This window comes from Aythya fuligula, chromosome 28 (genome assembly GCF_009819795.1).
Source record: "Aythya fuligula isolate bAytFul2 chromosome 28, bAytFul2.pri, whole genome shotgun sequence".
Classification (NCBI taxonomy): domain Eukaryota; kingdom Metazoa; phylum Chordata; class Aves; order Anseriformes; family Anatidae; genus Aythya; species Aythya fuligula.
This window is the reverse complement of record NC_045586.1, coordinates 2,965,315-2,986,252: the sequence shown is the minus strand read 5'-3', so window position 1 is coordinate 2,986,252 and position 20,938 is coordinate 2,965,315. Positions and strand designations below refer to the sequence as shown.

Genomic DNA, 20,938 nt, shown 5'->3' with positions numbered 1-20,938 from the left:
GCCTCGGCTGTGACGGGCAGGCCGCTGGTTCAGTAGGGACGCGGCGAGCGAGCGGCGCCCTGAGCGATGACGCCTGTGGCCAATGGCTGCGAGGATCCCTGCTGGAAGGGCGGCGCGCTCTAGCCAATAGCGAGAGAGGAAAGGCGGGTTGGCTTGACGAACGCGGCCTCCAGCCAATCGGCGTCCAAGCTGTCCGCAGGCGCGCCGGCCTCGGTCGCCAATAGGCGAGCCGCGTGGGCGGAACCGGGCTTTGAATGGCTGCCCCGTCCCCCAATCGGCGCGCCCGCGGGGGGCGGCCTCCTTTTCCCGAGTCGCCCCGCGCTCAGCCAATGGCGAGTGCGCGCGGCCGCCATCTCCCGCGAGCGACGGCGGCGCCGACCAATGGGAGGGCGCGGGGCGGGGAGTGACGGGAGGCGCGGCCAATCGCGCGGCGCCGGGGGGGCGGGCGCGAGCGGCCGGCGGCGCAGGGCGGGGGGCGCGGGCCAAGCAGGAAGTGGCTGAGGAGAAGCGGCCGCCGCCGAGGGGCTGGGCGGGAGCCGGGGCCCGCCGCAGGTAGGCCCGGGAGGGGCGGGGCGGGGCCGGGCGGGGAGGGGGGAGGTGAAGGGGGGCGGGGGGGGCCCGGGGCCGCTCCCCCCCACCCCCCCGGGCCGTTACCGGCCGCGGCTCGGGGCCGGGCCCCGCTCGTCGCCGCCCTCCCCGGGAGCTTCCCCTCGGCCCCCCCTTGGCCCCCCCTCAGCTGCCGGCGGCTCGGGGCCGCTGTGGCCCCCCCGTGAGGCCGCCTGGGGCCTTCCCCGCACCTCGGCCCCGGGGGGGTGCGGGGGGGAAGCACCTGCGGCCTCCCAGCCGCTGCGGGGGGGGGGGGGGGGGCACAAAGGGGCTGGGGCCGGGGGAGGCCCCTGGGTGCCCCCCCCGGTGCCCCCCCGGTGCCCCCCCGGTGCCCCTTGTGTTGGGCCCGCCTCCCGGCTGAGTTTCTCGCTCCGGTTCCCCGGGGCGAGGCGGCCCCGTGAGGCGGGGGCTGTGCGGGCTCCCCCCGCCACCCCTCTGGAGGTGGTGCCGGGGGGGGGTGCGGGGGGCTCCGAGCACCCCCCGGCGGCCCTGAGCAGCGGGGAGCTGCCGGGGGGCTCTGGGGGCAGCGGCTGCGGGGGGGGGGGGCGGCAGCGGGAGGCTCGGAGAGGAGCTGGGGGCGGCCCGGGGGGTGCGAGGGGCCTGGGGTGGGCGGGGGGCGTCGCTGTGGGGGTGTCGGCGCCTTGGGGGGCGGCTGCTGGCTCCCGGCCGCTTCCCGAGGGGCCTCCTGGGTCCCGTGTGCGAGGGGGCAGCGGTTCGGTAGCGGGAGCGCCTCGCGGGGTCGCCAACCCCCTCGCTTCATCTTCCCTGCTGTTTTCGCGGCGTCTGCCCCTGAAAAGTCCCCGATTTCCCCGGGCAGCCCGGGGGGGCCGCGGTGATCGTCCCGTCACGGATTGAATTCCCAGAGACTTCCCCGAAGGGTGAGCGGAGGAAGCCCGGTAGCGTGGGTGCTCAGGTGTTAGCAGCGCGTTAGGCAGGGCGGCTTGTTAGTGGGAGCAGCTGCCTCCAGCGCGTATTTTTAGCACGGCTGAGGAGGGAAAAAAGCGCCCGAGCTCGCGCTGCGCCCCACATGTGGCTGCGCTGGTGGGGGTGGGAGGGGAGGCCGGGCACTGCTGCGGCACCAAGTGTCCCACCGGGAGCTTCCCTGGGCTGTGAGGAGCAGCATCAGGCCCAGAGGGCTCCCCCGAGGCTCGTGCTGGGGGGGTCCAGCTGCCCACGGGCAGTGCTGGAAGCCTGCAGGGCCTTGCAGAAGCGCCGAGGCTGAGCCGCTCTTGGGGGCGGGTGGGGAGCTCCGTCGAGGGGCCAAAAACCCTCCCGGTGCTGCCCGGGGCTCACCGGCCCGCGGGGAGCTGCTCTGAGCCTCGCGTGCTGGGCTGGTTCTGCTCTCAGTGGGTTCTCCTGGGTCGTGCGATCCCGGCTTCCGCTGACGTGGGATTGCCTCCTGCAACATGTTCCGTAGGGCTTGAAGTTACCTGTCCGTAAAGCACCTGAGCACGCAGCTGGGTACTAGAAAATGCAAACGTACGCGAGCAAATGTGCACGGCTCAGGCGCGGGGCTCTGTGGTGTGTGACAGCAGCGAGGGGGCTTCGTGTTCCTTTCTTCTGGCATCTGACCGGGCGCTTTTATTTATGCCGCTAGAATAAATGGGGTGTCCCGGCCGGGGTTGGAAACTTCGTGTTGTAAAAGTTGGTGGGATGAAGCGGCACGAAATGCGCGAGGATGGAGAGAAGTGGGTCTGTTCTCTGAAGATCTGACAAAATCTGGCTCGTGGAGGGCTGTGCTGGGAGCCCATCGCGCCGTCAGAGGGAGCGTGGCCTGCGGAGGGTGGAGGCGATGCCGGGAGCCGCACGGGGTGGTTGTGCCCCGAGCCGACCGCCCCTCGCACCCTGCAGGCTCGTGGTGCTGCGCCTGCCCGTGCTTAAAATCTTCATTTCTCAGGCCGGCCAAATTGTCAGTGTTTCTGGATCTCGTCCACTGCTTGTTTGTTTTGCTCTTTCCTGAAGTTAGCAGATGGTGGAGCCTTAATTCTGTTAAACGTGTGGGAGCTTAATCCCCCCCAGCCTCTGCCGGGCCGTGTGGCAGCTCTGCTCTGCGGGACGGGCGCGCGGCTGCTCGGGTGGATCTGCCCCGGGCTGCGGGGGCAGCACAGAGCCCAGGGCCGTGCTCAGCTCCGATGCAGCCCCTCTGCTGCCCGAACGGGGGGGTGGGAGCGGGCTGGGCAGCGGGATCAGCGCAGGTGCTGCCCTCCTCCCCCCCACCCCTTCGCAGCTCATTTTGGGTTTGCCCCTCGTGATTTCCCCCTCGGATTGCCCCTCGGATTTTCCCCTTCCCTGCCTGCGGACCCAGCTCATGGCACTTCCATGCGGCTGGGGGCCGCCCCTCCCTCGTCTGCTGTGCCGCTGGGAAGGAACAGAGTGCCCTGCCTCTGCAGGGCTAAAAATACGAGCTGCTCGAGCCCATCCTCCACCAAGCAGCTCGGCCTCCTCGCTCAAAGCCTCCCTGAAACCCGAGGCAGCGGGCAGGCCGGCAGCTGAGGATGCTGCAGCGCTGGAAATCCTCCTGCTTGCGGCGAGTGGGAGTTGGCCTGGCTAAGAGGCTTTGGGCCGGCGCTGCCGCCGCCCTCCCTGCTGCGTCCCCTGGTGCCTCGCGGCCGCTCTTCCCTGCGGGGAGCCCGAAATGGCCGATGGCTCGGCGGCAGAAAATGGATTTGCTTCCTCCCGAAATTCTGCAGCGCTCAGAGCAGGGACGATCGGGGCACGTGAGGCAGCGGGCAGGGTGGAAAAAAAAGGAGAGCAGCACCCGCGGCTCCCCGCAGCTCCCAGGGGTGCTGGTGCCGTTCGTGCGGTGCTCCGGGCCCTTCAGCCCGGATCCAGCTCGTGGCGTTCCCATAAACACGGCTGGTGCCGGGCCAGAGTGAGTCTGGTGCAAAACCCACGCGTTTTTTGCAGCTGCAGGGCTGCGGTGGGGCTGCGGTGGGGCTGCCCGGCTCTTTGCTCCCCAGACCCCCGCTTCTGACCCTGGCCGCGTGCCGGGGCTGAGCCACGCCGAGGGCTGTGGGCACGGCGCTGCCCTGCGGGGCGATCTGGGAGGGGTGAGGAGGGGGAGCGGGGGCTGCCTGGGCACAGCGAGCCCCTCCGTGGCCTCTCGGGGGTAAATTAATCATTAAACCCTCGGAGAGCCTTAAAGAGACCGTTGTCTGCGAGGCTGGGCGGGGGCTGCGGGCAGCACGGGGCTGCCCCTGGCATCGAGGAGCTGGCTCCTTTTTGGTCCTGTGGGGCTGGCAGCGGGGGGGGCCTGCCCGCAGAGCTGGGCAGAGCACCCACTCCCTGGGAAATGCGAGCCCCCCCCGGCCCTCCCCCTCCTCTCCCCCACGGGGAGCCCTCCCGAAGCTCAGTCCCCGCGCAGCGGCCGTGTCACCTCCCCGGGAGCACAGCTGGGGCTGGCTGTGGAGGGCCGGGTGGGCGAATTCCCCGGAGATGGGGAGGCCGAGGGAGAAATCCCCGGTGTCGGGAGGCGAGGAGAGCCCCTGGGCCTGCCAAGGAGAGGGAACGGGGTGGGCACGGAGAAATCCCGTCTGGAAATCCCGTCGGCCTTGGGTCACGGCGTCTGCTCTGCCCCCCAGCCGCTTCGCTGCCCTCGGTGCTTTCCTCTGCCTGCTTGTGCACCTCCTGTGCCCAAGGAGGGGGGAGCGGGAAAGGGGCCGTGGGAGATGGGACCCCGTGTCCCTGGATCCCCAAGGTAAAGGCTGCTGGTGGGCAGGAGCCCTTCTCGGCGCTAACCTCCGTTTCTTTCCTCATCTGTGGCCTCCTCCCAGGCCTGGCTGAGTCCCCTCTGGGGCCGAATCTCTCATCTCGGAGATCTTGTTTGCTCTCTGGCCTTAGCTCGGCTTGGGCAGTAAAATTACACGGATCCACGTCGCTTGGAAAGAATCGGCTCGGTTTCACCTCATTTGTGCACCAGCTTCACGCCGGGGCCAGCTCGCTGTGCGGCCGCTCCCAGCAGGGTTTGGTTTTGGGGCGCCACCGTGGGTGCTGTGGGCAGGAGCCCCCAGCGTGGGCACGGAGCCGCTCCTGCCCACAGCCCCCGCTGCTCGCACCAGCTCAGGCAAAACTCATCAAAACTGCCCTTCCAGCCCCAAACACAGCGCGCCTTCCTTTTACCCGCACCGCCTCTCACCCACGGCATCCGGGCAGCGGCTTCGATGGCTGGGGGGGGACATGGGGCTGGTGCTGGGGGGCAAGGGGAAGGGGAAGGAGTAGAGGGGGGTGCTGCCTGCTGCTGGAATAACCCCAGGTGGGGCTGCTGGGGGCTCTGCCGCCCCCTCCCTGCCAGGTCGGGGCCGTGGATGGAGGCACAGGAGTGGGGAGAAGCCACCTCGGGTGCCGCCAGTTGCTGCTCTCGGGATTGGCCCCGTGATGCCGGTGCTCATTCGGCTCTCGGGGAGCAGCCGCTGGCCCCGGCATGGGCTCGGCACAAAGGGCTGGCCTCCCAACGGGGGAGCAGCTCCCAAACGGCCCCGGGAGGGCCCCGGGGGCCGGGCCGTGCGTGGCAGCAGCCCTCCAGGTGAGCCCGCTCCCGTTTCTCTCGCAGCCAGCCCGGCGGCCACGCGCTTTCTGCGGGGCTGTGCCCGTGCCGGCGGCCCGCGGGAGGCCAGCAGTCGAGGCCCGGGGAGCGGTGGCACGGGGACAGGCTTTGTCAAAGGTTTCCTCCGTGCCTCGGAAGCTAATCCTGCCGTCACGTGGTGCCGCGGCTCCGCGCTCCCGCTGGCCTCGGACGCAGGCAGGGCCGCGGCCCCGCGCGGGGATGGGGGCGGCGGGGGGGGCTCCGCTCGGCCGCCGGCTGCCGGAGGGCTTTCGGTCCCTCCTTTGGGCTCGGCGACAACCGGCCGACGGGAAGGGAAGCCCTGGCAGGGCCAGGGAGGGAAACAGGAAAAACAGCCCGTAAAAAGAGCGTAAAAATAGCGAGCCTTGGCACGGGCCTGGCCCCCGGGCTTTTGTCTGGGCCCCTCGGGGCTGCTCCCGGGGGCTCGGGGGCAGCGAGCTTGTGGCAGCCCCGCGGCGGGGACGAGCGCGAAGCCCCCGGTGCGCCTGCCTTGCCGAGGCGCCTCTTGGCGAGGCTGCGGGGCTGCGGATGAGGCTCGGGGCCCAAGGCAGGTCTCGGACCCCCCCCCAGTGCTGCGGGCGAGGGCAGGAGGGGCTGGGGCGGGGGGGAGCAGCGAGCGTCGCCTCCCCGCGAGCCGTGCCTGGTGTTGGCCGGGCAGGAGGGAGCCCTGCTTCTGGAGGAGCCGCGGTTGCTGGGGACAGCTCTGGTTTGTGATCTTCAGGTTTTCTCTTGCAGCGGTGGGTGGGATGAGCAAAGAGCCCTGGAGCTGCGCGAGTGGCTCCCAGTGCTGTTACTCCAGCTGCCAGCCCCTGCAGCTCCCGGCTGGCGCAGGGCCCGCGTCGCAGGCGGGATGGGGCCGGGCCGGTGGGCAGCAGCTCGAGAGAGTTTGGTGTCAGCTCCTTCGGGCCCTGCCTGGGCCTTCCTCTGGCGGGGCCGACCCCAGGGTGGGCAGTGCCCGTCCGTGGCTGCCACCTCTGAGCTCCGAGCGGCCGCGAGGCTGCTGGCAGCCGGGCGGTGCAGCGAGGATCTGCTCCCTGCAGCTCAGCCCGGGCCCTGCGTTCCTGACCTCCCCCCGTTAGGGGAGGCGTTTGCAGACCCCTCTGGGGGATTTTTGGGCCCCGCGAGGCCCCAGGTGCTGCGGGGCCGGGCCGCAGAGCCCTGCCCAGGACCAAAGCTGCGCCCGCAGGCCCGCGGGGCCTCTCCGGGAGCTGTGCTGCACGGCACGGCCTCGCCACTTGGCTTCCTCTTCCTGCCAGACAGCGGCCGAGACGCGGCCCCACCGGAGCTGCTCCCCGCCCCTGCTGCCCCCGGTAAGCGAGGGGCCGGCCGGGCCCCGGCTCCTGTCCCACACGGGGCTGCCCCCGGTAGCGTGGCCCCGCTGCCAGCACCGGGCTGCTTTGGTGAGCGGGCTGAGCAGAAACCTGCCCGAAAGCGAAAGCCCCAGGGCAGCGCCAGGATGTGGGGCAGCGCTGGGTGGGGGCTGCCCTGTGTTGGGGCCTCTCGTGCCCCCCGGGAGCGGGGCTGCTTTTGGCACAGCGCTGGGGGCTCGGCGCAGCGCCCCGCTGAGCGCTGGGGAGGCTGGTGGCGTGGCTCGGCGAGGTGCTTGCCCCAGGGCATCCCCAGGAAGGGGTTTTCATGGGGGGACAGGATCGGGTGTCCCCAAGGAGCCTGTGCCCCGCGCGCTGTGATGTGTTTCTGGTGGCAGCCGGGGCAGTGAGCAGCGACTTTCGGATTTCTGTGCTTTTCGGATGCTCTCCTTTCAGAGCAGGGCTGGGCTGTGCGGCTGGCAGCCGGGCTGTGCAGCCTGGGGCTCAGCTCTTGAGGTCGGAGAGGATTTCTGGGTCTTTTCCCAGCACTGCTTTGGATCTTTGCCCCTTCCTCTCTCCCGTGCCTTGGTTTCTCAGTTTCGGGGCCCTGCGCGGCCCCGATCACCGCTCCCCGGGGGGCAGGTGCCTCTGGCCAGGCGGGACGGTTAAAAATACCCCTCCCTTCCACCACTGCCTTTGAAAAACAGTTCTTGTGCCTAAGAAAACAGTGGTGTTTGGAGCTACCAAAATAACTCCCCGTGTCAGCAGGGCAGGGGTGGGGACGGAGCCGGGCCCTGCCCACCTCTGCTGCCTCCTTTTTGCTAGGAGAGCCGGGAGGGGGCTGAGCGGGGGATCTTGGCCTTGGGGTTTTGAAGGACAACGCTTGTGGGGGCTCCTGTGGCCTGGGGGAGGAAAACCGCTGCAGGACGGAGGGGGCTGCAGTGGGGGCGTTTGGTCCTCGCGGATGTCGCAGGGTCTCTGGGGAGGAGGTCGCCATGGAAGCCGAGTTGCTCCTGCGAGGACGCGAGCCCGCTCCTTCCCCCAGCAGCGCAGGCGCTCTCCTGGCCGGTGGCACTGTGCTTGCACCCAGGGACGCGGTGCTGCCAGGCTGCAGCCCTCAGCAGGAGCCTCCCTGCGGGCAGCTGGAGCCTCCCTCGCCTTCTGCTCCGCGTCACGGCCCCGGCGAGGCGAAGGGAAGCACTGGGGGCGAGACGCTGTGGTCTCCAGGGCAGGAGGCTCAGGCAGGAGCGTGTCTGAGAGGAGGCGCTCTGGGAAGCTGCAGCTCGTGCTCATCCCTGGTCCGATACGAGGGAGCGTCAGGAGAGCGGCTTCGTTAGCGCTGCTGCGGGGCCGAGGTGCTGAGGGGCCGTCCACGCCTGGGGCCTTGGAGCTGCTCGGCTCCGCAGCAGCCCGTGGGACGAGGCGATGGGTGCCACGATCTGAAGGTCCGGCAGCTGAAGGCGCCTCTGGTGCCAGCCGCCAGGAGGGTGCCGTGGCCGCTCTGCTGAGACGATTGCGGCGGGACCCCGCGGGCTGGCAGGAGTTGGCTGTGGTGGCCGTGGTGGCCGTGTTTGCTCGTACCTCCTCCAGCCTTTGAGCTGAAGGGTTTGTTTTTGTTTGTTTTTTTTTGCTCTGCTGACTGATGGCTGGGGGTAACCGGCTGCCCCTGGGAGCGGTGCCATCCCCAGGAGCATCCTCAGCCCCGTCCCAGTCAGCAGCAGGGCTATCCCTGTCAGTCAGAGCCCTTCCTGGCTAAGCCACATCCCTTGCCTGCAGTTTAATCCTGGGATTTCTTACCCGGCCCCCGGGGGCAGGAGGAACATTATTCCCTTTGTCTCTGCTGCAGCCATGTTTGGAATCCTGTCTCCACGGCTCCTCTCAGCCTCCTCCTCTTCGTCCTCAGCTCCCCGGCCGCCGGTGTTGGAGGCCTCCTGCCCTCCTCCTGCCCTCCTCCTGCCCAGCCTCGCAGCCCTGGGGAGGCCTCGCTGCCGTGGGCAAGGACCAGCCCGGTGCCAGCCCCGTGCGCTGATTCACCGTGAGCCCGGATGGACGGCTCTGGCCCCGGGGCAGCGCTGCCTCTGCCAGTCGGCCTCCCTGGTGCTCAGCCTCTCCCAGGACGCTGGGATCCTTTGAACTCTGTCCTCCGGGCTGGGGATCAAAAGATGCCAAGCAGACAAAGCAGGAAAGGCAGAGAAGTGCCGTGATTCGCCCCCGGGCTTCAGGGCTGGGGTTCAAAGGGAAGGAGGCACGGGGATTTTGTGGCTGGTGCGGGGTAAGCCAGGAAGGAGCAGGTTCCCAGCCTTGTTTGGCAGGGGGTTGGCGCAGAGCAGGGGCTCGCTGCCGCCTGGTGAGCTCGTGGTGCTCGGGAGAGCCCCGCACGAGTGGGGTCACGGCACGCAGGCGCGCTGCTGGCTTCGTCTGCGTGCTGGGGTCGTGGTGCTAATGCTCCTCTCCTCCCTCTCTTCCAGACTCTGCCGTAGTCCCCACCATGGGTGACATGAAAACTCCAGATTTTGACGACCTTCTGGCAGCTTTTGACATTCCTGACATCGACACGAACGAGGCCATTCACTCCGGCCATGAGGAGGCCGACGCTCACATCAAGCAGGTCCCTGGGGAGCCGGGGCCCCCCGACCACGTCCTGCCCCACACGGACATCACCGCGGTCAGCGTGATCGTGAAGAACACCGTGTGCCCCGAGCAGCTCGATGCCCTGGATGGGCGCAGTAAAGACGGGCACGTCATCGGGCCCCGCTTGCTGCAGAACGGCTTCGGGGCCACCGAGATGCCCAGGTCCCCCAGCTCCAGGTCCGTGGAAGCTGTGGCATCCTCCAATGGGGAGTGCTGGGTGAAAGAGAAAGGTCCCAAACCGCTGGATATCTTCTCCCATTTCAGTCCCGATCCCAACGAAGACAACGCTGCCAACCTGATCGACAGACCTCGAGAGTGCAAGCCCAAGGAGAAGTCCCTGGCCGTGCCCTCCCTCTCCCCGTCGCCCACCCCATCGCTGGACTGCAAGGAGCCCATGGGAGAGAGCGCGGAGAACCTGCCCCCGGCTTTCCCGCAGCCCTTTGAAACCAGCCAGGCAGGGGGAGCAAACGGGTCCCCTCCTACCGTTCCCTGCATCAAAAAAGAGGAGTCTGACTCAGAGGAGGTGGGCCGCGAAGCCAGCCCAAAGGGTTTGGCCGCAGCCCTGGGTGACAGTCCCTTGGAGCACTTGAAGTCGGTCACTGTTCGCTACTCCACAGGTGATTCTCCCATCGCTTCGTGGCCCGGTTCCGACCCAAACCTGGACAGCAGCACCAGCAACCTCCCCGAAGTGAAGCGCTCGCCCACCAGCCCCCGGGAGCCGTTCTTCAAGCCTTCGTCCCCCGTGGTGCAGAGCCCCAGACTGCCCCCTTCTCCGAAGCAGCTGGATGACATCGCCCTCAAGGAAGAGCAGGAGGCTCTGGAGAAGTCGATGGGAAGCCCACAGAGTATGTCTAGTGCTGAGGAAGAGGAGGAAGAAGACGACAACAACAACGATTCCCCTTCTTCCAATTCCTCGCGGCCCCTGAAAGTGCGGATTAAAACCATCAAAACGTCGTGTGGCAGCATCACCAGGACGGTGACCAGGGTCTCATCGGACTCAGAGCCAGGCTCCACCAAGGGGGCGGCCGAGCAGAGCTCTCAGGAGCCCTCTCTTGAGGGTCTCAGCTTTTCGGGTTCGGCAGAGAAAGAGGACGGGATCGTGCTGGAGGTGCCCAAGGAGAAGATGGATCTCTCCAGCCCCTTGAAAACCATCGAGGGGCCAAAAATTGTCAGCGTCCAGCTTGGCAATGGCACCAAGATCAAAGGCACCGTCCTGCCGGTCTCCACCATCCAGAACGCCAGCAGCGCCATGCTGATCGCTGCCAGCGTCGCCCAGCAGAAATCCGTGGTGCTGCCGTCCAAGACGGGCAAAGCCGTGGCCAAGAACATCATCAACCTGGTGCCGCAGACCCTGCCCAAAGCCGACACGCGGACCAACGTCAGCACCGTGACGCAGACCACCACCATCACCACCACGGCCAACCAGAAGGTCAACGGCACCACGGTGGTGATGGTGCAGCCGCAGAAACCTTCCCCCACCATCGCGGGCACGGTCATCTCCAGGAGCCAGTCCAGCCTCGTGGAAGCCTTCAACAAGATTCTCAACAGCAAAAACCTCTTGCCAACCTACAAGCCCAACCTGAACCCCCCAGCCGATGCGAGCCTCTCGCTGCCTCCGTTCGGTTACCGCTGCCTGGAGTGCGGGGACTCCTTCGCCCTGGAGAAGAGCCTGGCTCGCCACTACGACCGGCGAAGCATGCGCATCGAGGTGACCTGCAACCACTGCACCAAGCGCCTCGTCTTCTTCAACAAGTGCAGTCTGCTCCTGCACGCCCGGGAGCACAAGGACAAAGGGCTGGTGATGCAGTGCTCCCACCTGGTGATGAGGCCCATCGCTTTGGATCAGATGATCGGGCAGCCGGACATCACCCCCCTGGTCTCGGTCGCCTCCTTCCCTGCCGGCAAAGTGGCCGGCGTGGCTCAGGACGCCTTGGCCGCGGCCAACGGGGCTCCGGAGCTCCCCATCCTGCCTCTGAGCAGCGGCTTGGAGCAGACCAACTACAGCTGCTTCAGGTGCCTGGAGTGCAAAGAGCAGTGCAAAGACAAGGCTGGGCTGGCCGCACATTTCCAGCAGACGGTGACCACGGGGACGACCAGCAGCACGGTACGTGGCTGTGAGGGGCCCTCCTGGCACGCGGCGCGGGGGTGGCTTGCGTGAAGGGAGCAGCAGCTGGAGAAGCCGCCAGGTCGCTGGGGGGCTCCGTGGGGCAGCTCTTGGGGCAAACGCGTTTCTTGTGCCCGCGTTCGCCGGCCTGCCTTGCGGATGCCTGCTGGGCAGAGCTGGCAGCGAGCTGCAGGAGGAGGCGGGTGAGCGGCAGCCCCCGTGCTGGCCGGAGAGGCGCTCTGTGGGAGGGCAGCAGGGCAGGGCTCTCCAGGTGCCATCTGAGCAGCTCTGTCCCTGTGTGCCCGCTGTGAGAACCACGCAGGAAGGAAAAGGTGAGAGCCAGGATCTAGTCCCTGCCCGGAATCGGGGGGGGTTTTGGCAGGAGGTGCGGGGGGCAGAGCAGTGCCCGGCCTGCCAGGCAGCCCCTGCGCAGCCACGTTGCAGCCGTGGCCCCGCTGCTTCCTCTTTCTGCTGGCCTGAAGCACAAACAGAGTCTGGGGAAAAAGCAGGGAGTCTGTTTTTAATCCGGCTTCGAGAGCTAACCTTGAGCTGTGCGCGCTTCCTGTTGTTGCCAAGACATCCTGGTTTGTTGGGCAGGCAGCACCCAGCAAATGCAGGACTGAGAGGTGACCTCTGAAAGGCAGGCAGAGCGCGCAGGCCCCCAGAGGAGCAAATGCAGTCCCACCCGGGCAGGACAGCACCCCGCTCCTCCTCACCTTCCCTTCTGTCCGCCAGCTTCCTCTGCACGGGAGGAATTTGTTGTTTCCTGGTGCCTCTGATTGCTTTGAAGCGCTGCTGCTGCAGCCGAGGCGCTGTTTGGCCGCGGCCCTGCTGATCTGGAGCTCTGCTTTCTGCATGAAGGTCACCAAGGCTCACGTGCCCGTGTGCCTGTTTTGCTGCCAGAGCCTCACGTCCCGTCTGCAGGCAGCTGGGGGGCTGTAAAGCATTTCTGGGGTACAGGAAGCATCCTCTCAACAGGGAGGATTTCCTATTCCCGTCCCCTCTCCTAACCCTGCTGTCGGCAGAGGGGTTGAGCTGTGTGGGATGCAGCGATGCCAGGACATGCTCTGGATCTCCGGGGCTGCGGCAGAAGCAGTGAGAGGGCACAGAGATCCCTGCTGGGGGCAGGGACCTTCTCCTTCTCCTTTATCCCAGCCCGAGGCAGGAGAGGCAGCAGGGGCTGGCCCTGGGTGGTGTTTGCCTGCAGCAGCCAGCTCAGCCCGCACTTGTGCCGTCCCTGTTCTGGGTTCTGGGCACGTTCCAAGCATGGGGCAGCTCTCAGGGAGCGGTGGGGTGGATGCTTGGGCTCCTTGCAGGCGGCTTCTCCCTTCCAGCAGCCTCCTCAGCGGTTCCTGCGCCGTCCTTGCCCCTCGATGCAGACCCTGCTCAGACCCGAGGGCGGCTGCAGGACTGGGGCCCAGCCTTTCCCATCTCCCTCCCTCCAGGCGCGGCACTTGTGTGGGCAGGGCTGGCTGCTCCTGCTGGCTCAGCCTTTGTCCTTGGCTATAAAAACCCTGCCGTGGTTATGGACCTGCTCCTCTCCGTCCTCCCCCCACCTTTGCTCTGGTTATCGCGTCTTTCAGGGCAGCTCCTTCCACTGGAGGCTCCGTCCTGTTTCCCTGAGCCCTTGCCAGCCTCCCCTCAACGTCCTCGTGGCTGTGCCCTGGTGTGGAGGTGGAGGTGGCTGTGAAATGGGTTTGGAAGCTGGTTTGAATGAGCCCCCGCTCCCTCCTGCCAAAGTGGCTGGTGCCAGGCTACCCTCAGCATGGTGCAGCTGGGATCCATCTGCGATGAGAAGCCTGGAAAAGGCATCTGAGCGCGGGGAACACGCTCAGCAGTCACCCAGCGAGCTGGCACAAGCAGATCGTCTCCTAAAAGAGCCCTGCGCACGAGCTGCCTGCTCCCCACGCTTTCTTTCCCCCAGCAGCACGAAGAAAGGGCTGAAAAGTCCCTGCCCGTGTGGCGCGCGCCGGGCTGCAGCTCTGTGCCCTTGTCCCGCAGGTCTGCACGACGTGCCCCATGATCATGTCCAACCGCTGCAGCTTCAACGCCCACCAGAGGATGCACAAAAACCGCCCCCCCCACGTCTGCCCCGAGTGCGGGGGGAATTTCCTCCTCGCCAACTTCGAGACCCACCTGAAGGAGGCCTGCCTGCACTTCTCCCGGAGGGTGGGCTACAGGTAGGGCTCTGCCTCCTGCCAGGCTTCTGCTGGGGCCGAGGGGACCGGGGAGTCCCAGGGCGGGCGGGGGCCCTTCTCGGGCAGGTTTCTGGGCAGCAGGTGGGGCAGGAACCCACCACCCCCCTCCCCCTGGTGCTGGGTGCGGGGCTGAGGATGAAATTCTCGCTTCGCTCCCTTCTTCGGCTCTCCCCCCCTCTAACCCCAGGGGAATTTTCCTCCTGGCCACGGTTCTGACCTCAGCCAGAGCTGGCAGCGTCGGACCCCCAGGGGCTCTTCCTGATGAGCAGTGGGCAGGGCTGGATGCCTAGAACTGGTGGGGTCCTGGTGGCTCTTGGGGCTTGGGGGCTCCTGCCAAGTGCTGCCTGCAGGCAGGGAGGGGCGAGCTGCCCCTGCAGCAGCCGTGGGCTCCTTGCTGCTCGTCTGTGCCTCGGCGTGCGCTGGTGTCGGTGGCTGGCTGAATCCCCCGCGCCACCCGTCCCCTGCCTCACTCTCTCCTCCGCTCTGCAGGTGTCCCAGCTGCGCTGTGGTGTTTGGCGGGGTCAACTCCATCAAGTCCCACATCCAGACCTCCCACTGCGAGGTGTTCCACAAGTGCCCCATCTGTCCCATGGCGTTCAAGTCAGCCCCCAGCGCCCACGCGCACGTTTACACGCAGCACCCCGGCTTCAGCAACCAGCAGTCCAAGTAAGTTCCTTCGAGCCGGCCCCCTGGCTGGGAGAACCGGGAGCACTCCCGGTGGGTGGGCGGCTGGGGGAAGCGCTCAGCACCAGTGCAGAGAGCTGGGACCCCCCCATTTTACCTTCCCATCGCTTGGTGTGGGCCGGGCTACTCCCAGGGCTGCTCCCGGCCCTCCTGCCCAGGGGCATCCTCCACGGTTCTCGTGACCCTGGGCTGTGCTGACAGTGGCCTTTTCCTCCGGCAGAATGATTTACAAGTGTGCGATGTGCGACACGGTCTTCACCCACAAGCCCCTGCTCTCCTCCCACTTCGACCAGCATTTGCTCAACCAGCGGGTCAGCGTCTTCAAGTGCCCGGACTGCCCGCTGCTCTTTGCCCAGAAGCGCACCATGCTGGAGCACCTCAAGGTAACGCCGTGGCCGGGCTCAGCCTCCTGGTGCCTCTCCACTGCCCCCTTTCACCCCTCATGACCGCGATGCTTCAGACCCGAGGGGAATCCCTCAGCCCCACACTGGGGTGGAAGGAGGAGATGGCCCCGCATCGGCTGCGTGCTCACTGTCCCTCAGAGCTGTGGAGCTGTGCCCATGCCTGAGTGTCCCCAGGGGAACAAAGTCCCCGATGCGCTGTGTTCCCACACCCTGATCAGGATATTGGTATTTGGTAAATACTTTTACAGGAGTGTCCTGGGGCTGGATTATGGCTGTCAGCTCATCCCCATCACAGCAAGGCCTGGTGTCTCCCCTCCTGCCCCGAGGCTGAGGGTCCATCTGCAGAGGGAGGCCTGGAGGCCACTGCAGGGTTTCCTGCAGTGCTGGAGGAAAATCCTGGCCCCGGTCAGCTGCCAACACTCTTGTCTTTGCTTTCCAGAACACTCATCAGCCCCAAAAACCCAAGGACGACCTGGCAAAGAAGGCGGCTGTCCTGCTCACACCAAAGCAGGAACCTGTCGAAACCCCCGTGTCCAAGATTTCGGAGGAGTCATCGTCCTCCACGGAGGAGGATGAGCCTCCCAGCTCACCAGAGCTGCGCAAGACAAAGCGGAGCCGCTTCCAGCGCAAGACAGTCAACAAGTCGAAGGGCAGCGGGTGGACGTGCGGGGTTTGCCACTCCTGGTTCCCAGAGCGTGACGAATACGTCTCCCACATGAAGAAGGATCATGGCAAGGTGAGGAGGAGGCCAGGGGCTCCAGCTCTGCCAGAGGGCAGGGCACCCAGGCTCCGTGCTGGGCCCGGAGCATTCCCTGCCTCGCTGCGGGCAGTGCTTCTCCTCCCGTACAGACCTGGTCAGGAGCCTGCCTGCTCGCTGAGGCTTTGGGGAGCTGTTACCTGTTACGGTGAACAGCAGAGAGCAGATACTTGGTTCCCCAATGTGCAGCCGTGGGATGGGAAAGGAGAGATCGGAGGCAGTGCTGAGGCCCCACATCTGGCTTCTCTGCACAGCTGGAGAGCCTGACTCTGGTCTCAGCTCCCGGTGTGGGACCCACCCGCCTCTTTCTTTCTTACAGTCGGTGAAGAAGTTCCCGTGCCACCTGTGTGAGCGTTCCTTCTGCTCTGCTCCCAGCCTCCGGAGACACGTGCGCGTGAATCACGAAGGGATCAAGCGCGTCTATCCCTGCAGGTACCCACAGCGCCTTCTGGGTTGGGCTGAAACAGGGGAGTCTGGTTCCAAAGGGGCGAGTGGTTTCCCTGTCAGGCTGTTGTGGGGAGGATAAAGTTGCAGATGGTTGAAGCATGATGGGGGTTTAACAAGGGTCTTGGAAGTCAGATGGAAAGAAGTTACTGAGGGAGGGATTGAGTCTTACTGAGTTTTATACCCTGTAGAGGAAAGCAGGTGAGAATATTTTCAGTTAGAGCAGTAAATTGGGGGGGTCAGGATGCTGGATCCAGCTTTCCTAGGGCAGCCAGGGCTCAACACGTGCGCAGTCATGCTGAAGCAGGGCTGGGGCTCGGCTCCTCGCTGCAGAGCATCGCCTCAGTGCCGCCCTGCTCTGGCCCCGCAGGTACTGCACAGAGGGCAAGCGGACCTTCAGTAGCCGGCTCATCCTGGAGAAGCACATCCAGGTGCGACATGGGATCAAGGTGACCGACCAGACAAAGAGCCAGGAGGTCGTCATCGCCCGGATAGGGACTGGCACTACGCAGGTACGAGGTCGCTGGGGGTGCTCGCAGGGGCCTTGCAGAGTTTTCAGATAGGGCTGAAGGCAGCTCCGCAAGCCCTGATCCTGGTCACTCGTGCCTCCACGCGTCCCGTGGTGCCTGGGGCTGGCAGCTCCCTCCCGCCGTGAGGCCCAGTGGCTGCCGCATCGTGGCACGGTTTGTTTAGCTCCTGTCTCTGCCAGCATGGCAGGGACTGAACTTGGCTGCCTCAGCCTCTTGCTGTGTGCTGGGAGAACTCAGAGCTTGCTTGGGAGCAGTCCCAGGCTGCGTGGGGTGAAGGCACTTGGCGTGAGGGGTCAGAGCGACTCAGAGGCAGTTTGTGGGATCCCCTTGGCCGGGGTTACCAGCGGGGGTGCAGCTCCTGGGGCCAGCCAAGAGCGGTGGAGTCACTGCCCCCATTCAGCCTTTACCTGAGCAGATACCTGGAGCCCGTTGGGAAATTACTGAGCAGGTTGGGGCTCTGCTGGGAGCTGCTCGGGCCAGGCACCCACAAAACCCAACCTTTGTCCCAGGTGTCCAGCCGGAAGAGGAAGCTGTCCTCAGACGAGGGCGACTCGTGCAGTGAGGAGCCTGACAGCACCACGCCCCCCTCCAAAAACCCCAAGGGCGACCGCAAGGCTCCCTTCCGCTGCCGCAAGTGCGGCTACCTCGCCAGCAGCTCGGCCGACTTCCAGGAACACATTCCCCAGCACCGGACTGACGAGAGCTCCCACCAGTGCCGGGAGTGCGGGCTCTGCTTCACCTCCCAGGTCTCCCTCAACCGCCACCGCTTCATCACCCACAAGAAGAAGAAGGGAGCGGGCGAGATGGAGGAGCCGGGGCCCCGCAGCCCCCTTGAAGGAGGTGCCCAGCACATGGCCGACGGCAAGCTGTCCTGCAAGGTGTGCGGCCGCTGCTTTGACAGCCAGCTGAACCTCAAGACGCACTTCCGCACCCACGGCATGGCCTTCATCCGTGCGAGGCAGAACGCAAGCCCTGAAAACTAGGGCCCCGGTGGAGGGGTATGAGACATGTATATAATCAGCACAGAGCAGTTTGCGAGGAGGCTGCTGGAAGCCCACCTGGGTGCCACCTTCCTCCCTCCTCCTGGGCAGCATTTTGAGGCAGGGCCGCGTGAAGGAGCTGTGAAGAGATGTGAGCTGGCTGGTGCGCTCTGGCCCGACTCCGTGTGCCCTGCACGCGGAATCTGCTCGGCCACGGCCCTGCGAGGCTGAGTGTTCGCCCACCCCTGCTCTGTGGGCGAGAGCAGGGCGAAGGCAGAATTTTGGCTGCCTTATTGTACAGCAGATGAGGGGCAGAGCCCACGCCGGCCACCCTGCCTCGGGGGAAACCAAACGGTCTGTTTGCTGCTCTGTTGTCACACGGGGCCACAGCTGCCCCACAGCTGGTCGCATCTGTGCGGAGGGACAGTGGCCTCCCTCGCCCAGGGACGAGGACAGGGAACGACATCTCCCCACCCTGGGCCAGTGTCGCTGCCTCTTCTGACCTCGGCTTTCACACCGCCTGGACCTTGTGCTGCAGCTCAGTGGCTTTCTTCTTTTTGCCTCTTTCCCAGGAACCTCTCCCACATCCCAAGAACCAGCCTCAGCTGCGGTCAGCTGTGCTGGGAGCGGCCGTGTTGGGGTTTGCTGCTCCTCTGGGAGGGCTGGAGCAGGGCAGGACCTGGGGACCAGGGGAAGATGTCTCCACCGCCAGGCAGAGCTGTCTGTGCTGACAGTGACATCACAGCAGGATCCACCTTTTTTTTTTGTTTTCCTTTCCCTTTTCTATGTTGCTTATTTTGTATCTTGCTGGGAGAGGCTGATTCCAGACTGGTGGCCGCTCTCCATTTCCGCAGAGATGCTGCTGCTGCCCGGGCCCCTCCGTGGCTCAGTCCCGGCGCTGCTCACCCGCGAGGTTGCTCTTTGCCATCGCTTGCACTAACTCGAGGCGGCGCTGGCGTCAGTGTGCTGGTTTTGCACCAAGGGACGGCTGCACGAGGCCCCAGCCTGTGGCCTTTCACGGGGAGGAGTCAGCACTGGGAAACAAGCAAACAGAAGCCTCTCGACAAGCTCAGAGCAAGCCCTGGTGGCGTGGGCCACCCCAGCAGCGCTGCACCGAGTCTGTTCCTCGGAGCCTGGGGAGGTTTCGGGGCTCTCCCTGGGCCCCATCCTGGATCTGGGCTGGCAGCAGCTGCTTGCCAGGCCAAGGGGCCGAGGAGGGGAAGCTGCTGCCACCGCGCTGATGGGGAAAGCTTTTGCCTGGCTTTTCCAAGGGGCGACGCCATCACCCGGTGCTGCCATCCCAGCACCCAGGGCTTTGCTACTGCCCAGCCCGCAGCGGGGGCTCAGCCGTGTTCGCTGCTCCTCTTCCACACAACGCCCGCAGCTCCTGGCGTGGCCGAGCTCCCCAGAGGCCGCAGGGAACCACGTCCAGTGTGTGCGGGAGCCTGGCCCCGCAGTGCAGCCCGGCCGAACGGAGTGGTGGGGGCTCACCTGTGCGGGGCTGCCGCTGCATCTCCCCCCCCCCTCCCCGCCCTGTGACCTTCGGGGAAGGAGAAAAACAGCCAGAAAAGAGACTTCCTACTTGTTCTGTTTGTTTAGCGCCTGTGCTTGGGGTAGGGTGTTTGTGTGAGTAATTATTTCAGTAACTTAACTTTGGGCTCCTTATTTCCTTGTGAATAACATCTAACACGCTGTGTAAAGTTGTATCATACACTAAAAGTGACAAAAAACTACTGTTGTGATTTGGGTTGCTTTTTTTTTTTTTTTTTAGTTTTTATTTTTTATGTTCTGGGGTGGGGAAAGATGGTTTGCTGGGGTTGGTTTCTGGTGTGTTTTTTTTTGTTGTTGTTGTTTTGTTTTGTTGTTTCAGGTGCAAGGAGGGGGTTAATCCTCCCCCTTGCTGCAGGTGGATTCAACTGAACGGCACACACAGAAGGGGGGGGGCTTTTTAAAAATAAAAGAGAAAATAAATTAGCAGTTCCCACAGCCCCCAGGCCAGTCCCCCCTCCTGGCAGGGGGGCTCTTTGCCTCCCCAACCCCATCGACCACGTCGTCGTTTCCTCCATCGTCGTCTCCCCGACCCCTCTCAGCTGTAGCACGTGGGGCTGTGAACGTGTAAATGATGTTTAATAATAGAGAAGAACCTAAAGTTTCTACGAGTTTTAGAGGAAGGAAACAAAACAAATTGCTTTGTAATCTCTTGGTTTTCACGCACTTCAGTGCCTTTAGATCAACTTCTGTTAAAGCGTGGGGGCGGGGGGCGTCTGTACACTTGTTTTTAGGGGTTGTGACCTGATTATGCTACATTAAAACTACGGGCACTGCAAGAGGCTCTCAGGTATCCTTTATTCTTGTAGTAATAACGCAATTAAACTTTTAGTGGTTTAACCCCTGCTGTGACTGTGTTACTTACGTGGCCCCACAAGGGCTCCAGTGGCTGCCCGCTGCTCTCCTGCACGCTGCGGCCAGCAGTGGTCGGGCCCTGCAGTGGGGTCCCCCCTGCCCCCGCCTGCCTCCCCTGAAGGGCCTTGGGCTGCCCTGAGCCCCCCCCTTCCACCCCAGCAGCCCCCAAACTAGAGGGGGGGGGGGGGGGGGGGGGGGGGGGGGCTGTCAATGGTGGTGGTCCCCTGCATAAGCTCAGGGGCCCAGCGGCCTTCCCCAGCCCTGAACACCTCCTGGCCATTGGAACCCAGCGTTTTAAAATAGAATTTTCTGGTTTTTAATGCTAAATAATCAACATGACAAATAATTAGTGCTAAACAAACAGACTCAGGACGTCGGAGGCTACACACCGGTGCACTGGGCAAGGGAACGGCACCCGGAGCTACGGACACGGGGTGGGAGGGTGGGGGGGCAGCTGGTGGGGCTTCGCCTTCTGACCAGCAGGACGGGCTGGGGGGGGCTGAGCTCAGACCAAAGCACCGGGGCCAGGGGAGCAGCCAGGCTGCGGGTGTCCTTCCCGGAGCCTGCTGGGGTTACGGCCTCAGCGCAGGAATCCCCTTCTCCTTTGGGTCGTCCCAGGGCGCCTGCTCCATCCACCCGCAGGTGCCCCCGCCCCAGGCTGTGCCCAGCGAGCTCTGGCCCGGTTTGGGGGAAGCCAGGGCAGCACCGGGCGGTTTGCTCCTGCCTCTTTCCCGTCCCGTTGCTTCTGGTGAAACCCTCCGCAGGGCTCCCCAGAGGAACCCGCCTTTGCCAGCTGTGTCCCGGCACTCAGCGTGGGGCACAGCAGACGTTACTGCTACTGGGAGGGCAAAAGCTTCACAGTCCCAAATCGCTGGAACAGAGTCAAAACAAAAAGAAAAAAAAAAGAAATAAAGAAAAGGTGCTCAAAAGGAGCACGAGGCAATGCAGACACCCCAGGTGAGTGCCAGCCTCAGTGAACCCCAACCTTGACGTACCGGTGGTGGGAGATGGGGCAGGTGCCACGGGACGAGGCAGGAGCAGTGACCTACGTGCAGTGGTACAACAGGACCCTCACCCCACAAGGTGGGGGGGACAGGGTTGTGAGACTCAAAGAAAGGGGCTGAATAACGCAGAGGCTGCAGTAGGGGAACATGCAGGGCAGGGGCCGTCGGGATTCCGCTCCGCTGCATTCAAGTGGTACCAGCTCAAGTCACATCAGACGCTGAAGGGTGGGGTCGGTCCCTGTTCCCCCCCTTCCACCCCCAGCTCCTAAACATTTCCGACATTGTGGGAGCATTCACAGGGCACCAACAGGTGTAATACTGACGG

General features: G+C 65.0%; 1 protein-coding gene across 2 annotated transcripts; it reads left to right on the top strand.

Moving 5' to 3' along the window:
• Positions 1 to 497: 497 nt before the first annotated feature.
• Positions 498 to 19,581, top strand: ZNF687 (zinc finger protein 687). 2 transcript variants are annotated; one of them, XM_032204612.1, is made up of 9 exons: positions 498 to 552; positions 8,943 to 11,209; positions 13,211 to 13,389; positions 13,897 to 14,073; positions 14,312 to 14,474; positions 14,935 to 15,231; positions 15,572 to 15,684; positions 16,067 to 16,208; positions 16,736 to 19,581. In XM_032204612.1, the coding sequence occupies exons 2-9, from the start codon at positions 8,963 to 8,965 to the stop codon at positions 17,207 to 17,209; spliced, it is 3,792 nt and encodes a 1,263-aa protein (XP_032060503.1). In that variant the 5' UTR covers positions 498 to 552; positions 8,943 to 8,962; the 3' UTR covers positions 17,210 to 19,581. The 2 variants fall into 2 exon arrangements, with proteins under 2 accessions (XP_032060503.1, XP_032060504.1); XM_032204613.1 differs by lacking the exon at positions 498 to 552 and adding an exon at positions 1,463 to 1,484.
• The last annotated feature ends 1,357 nt before the right edge of the window (positions 19,582 to 20,938 follow it).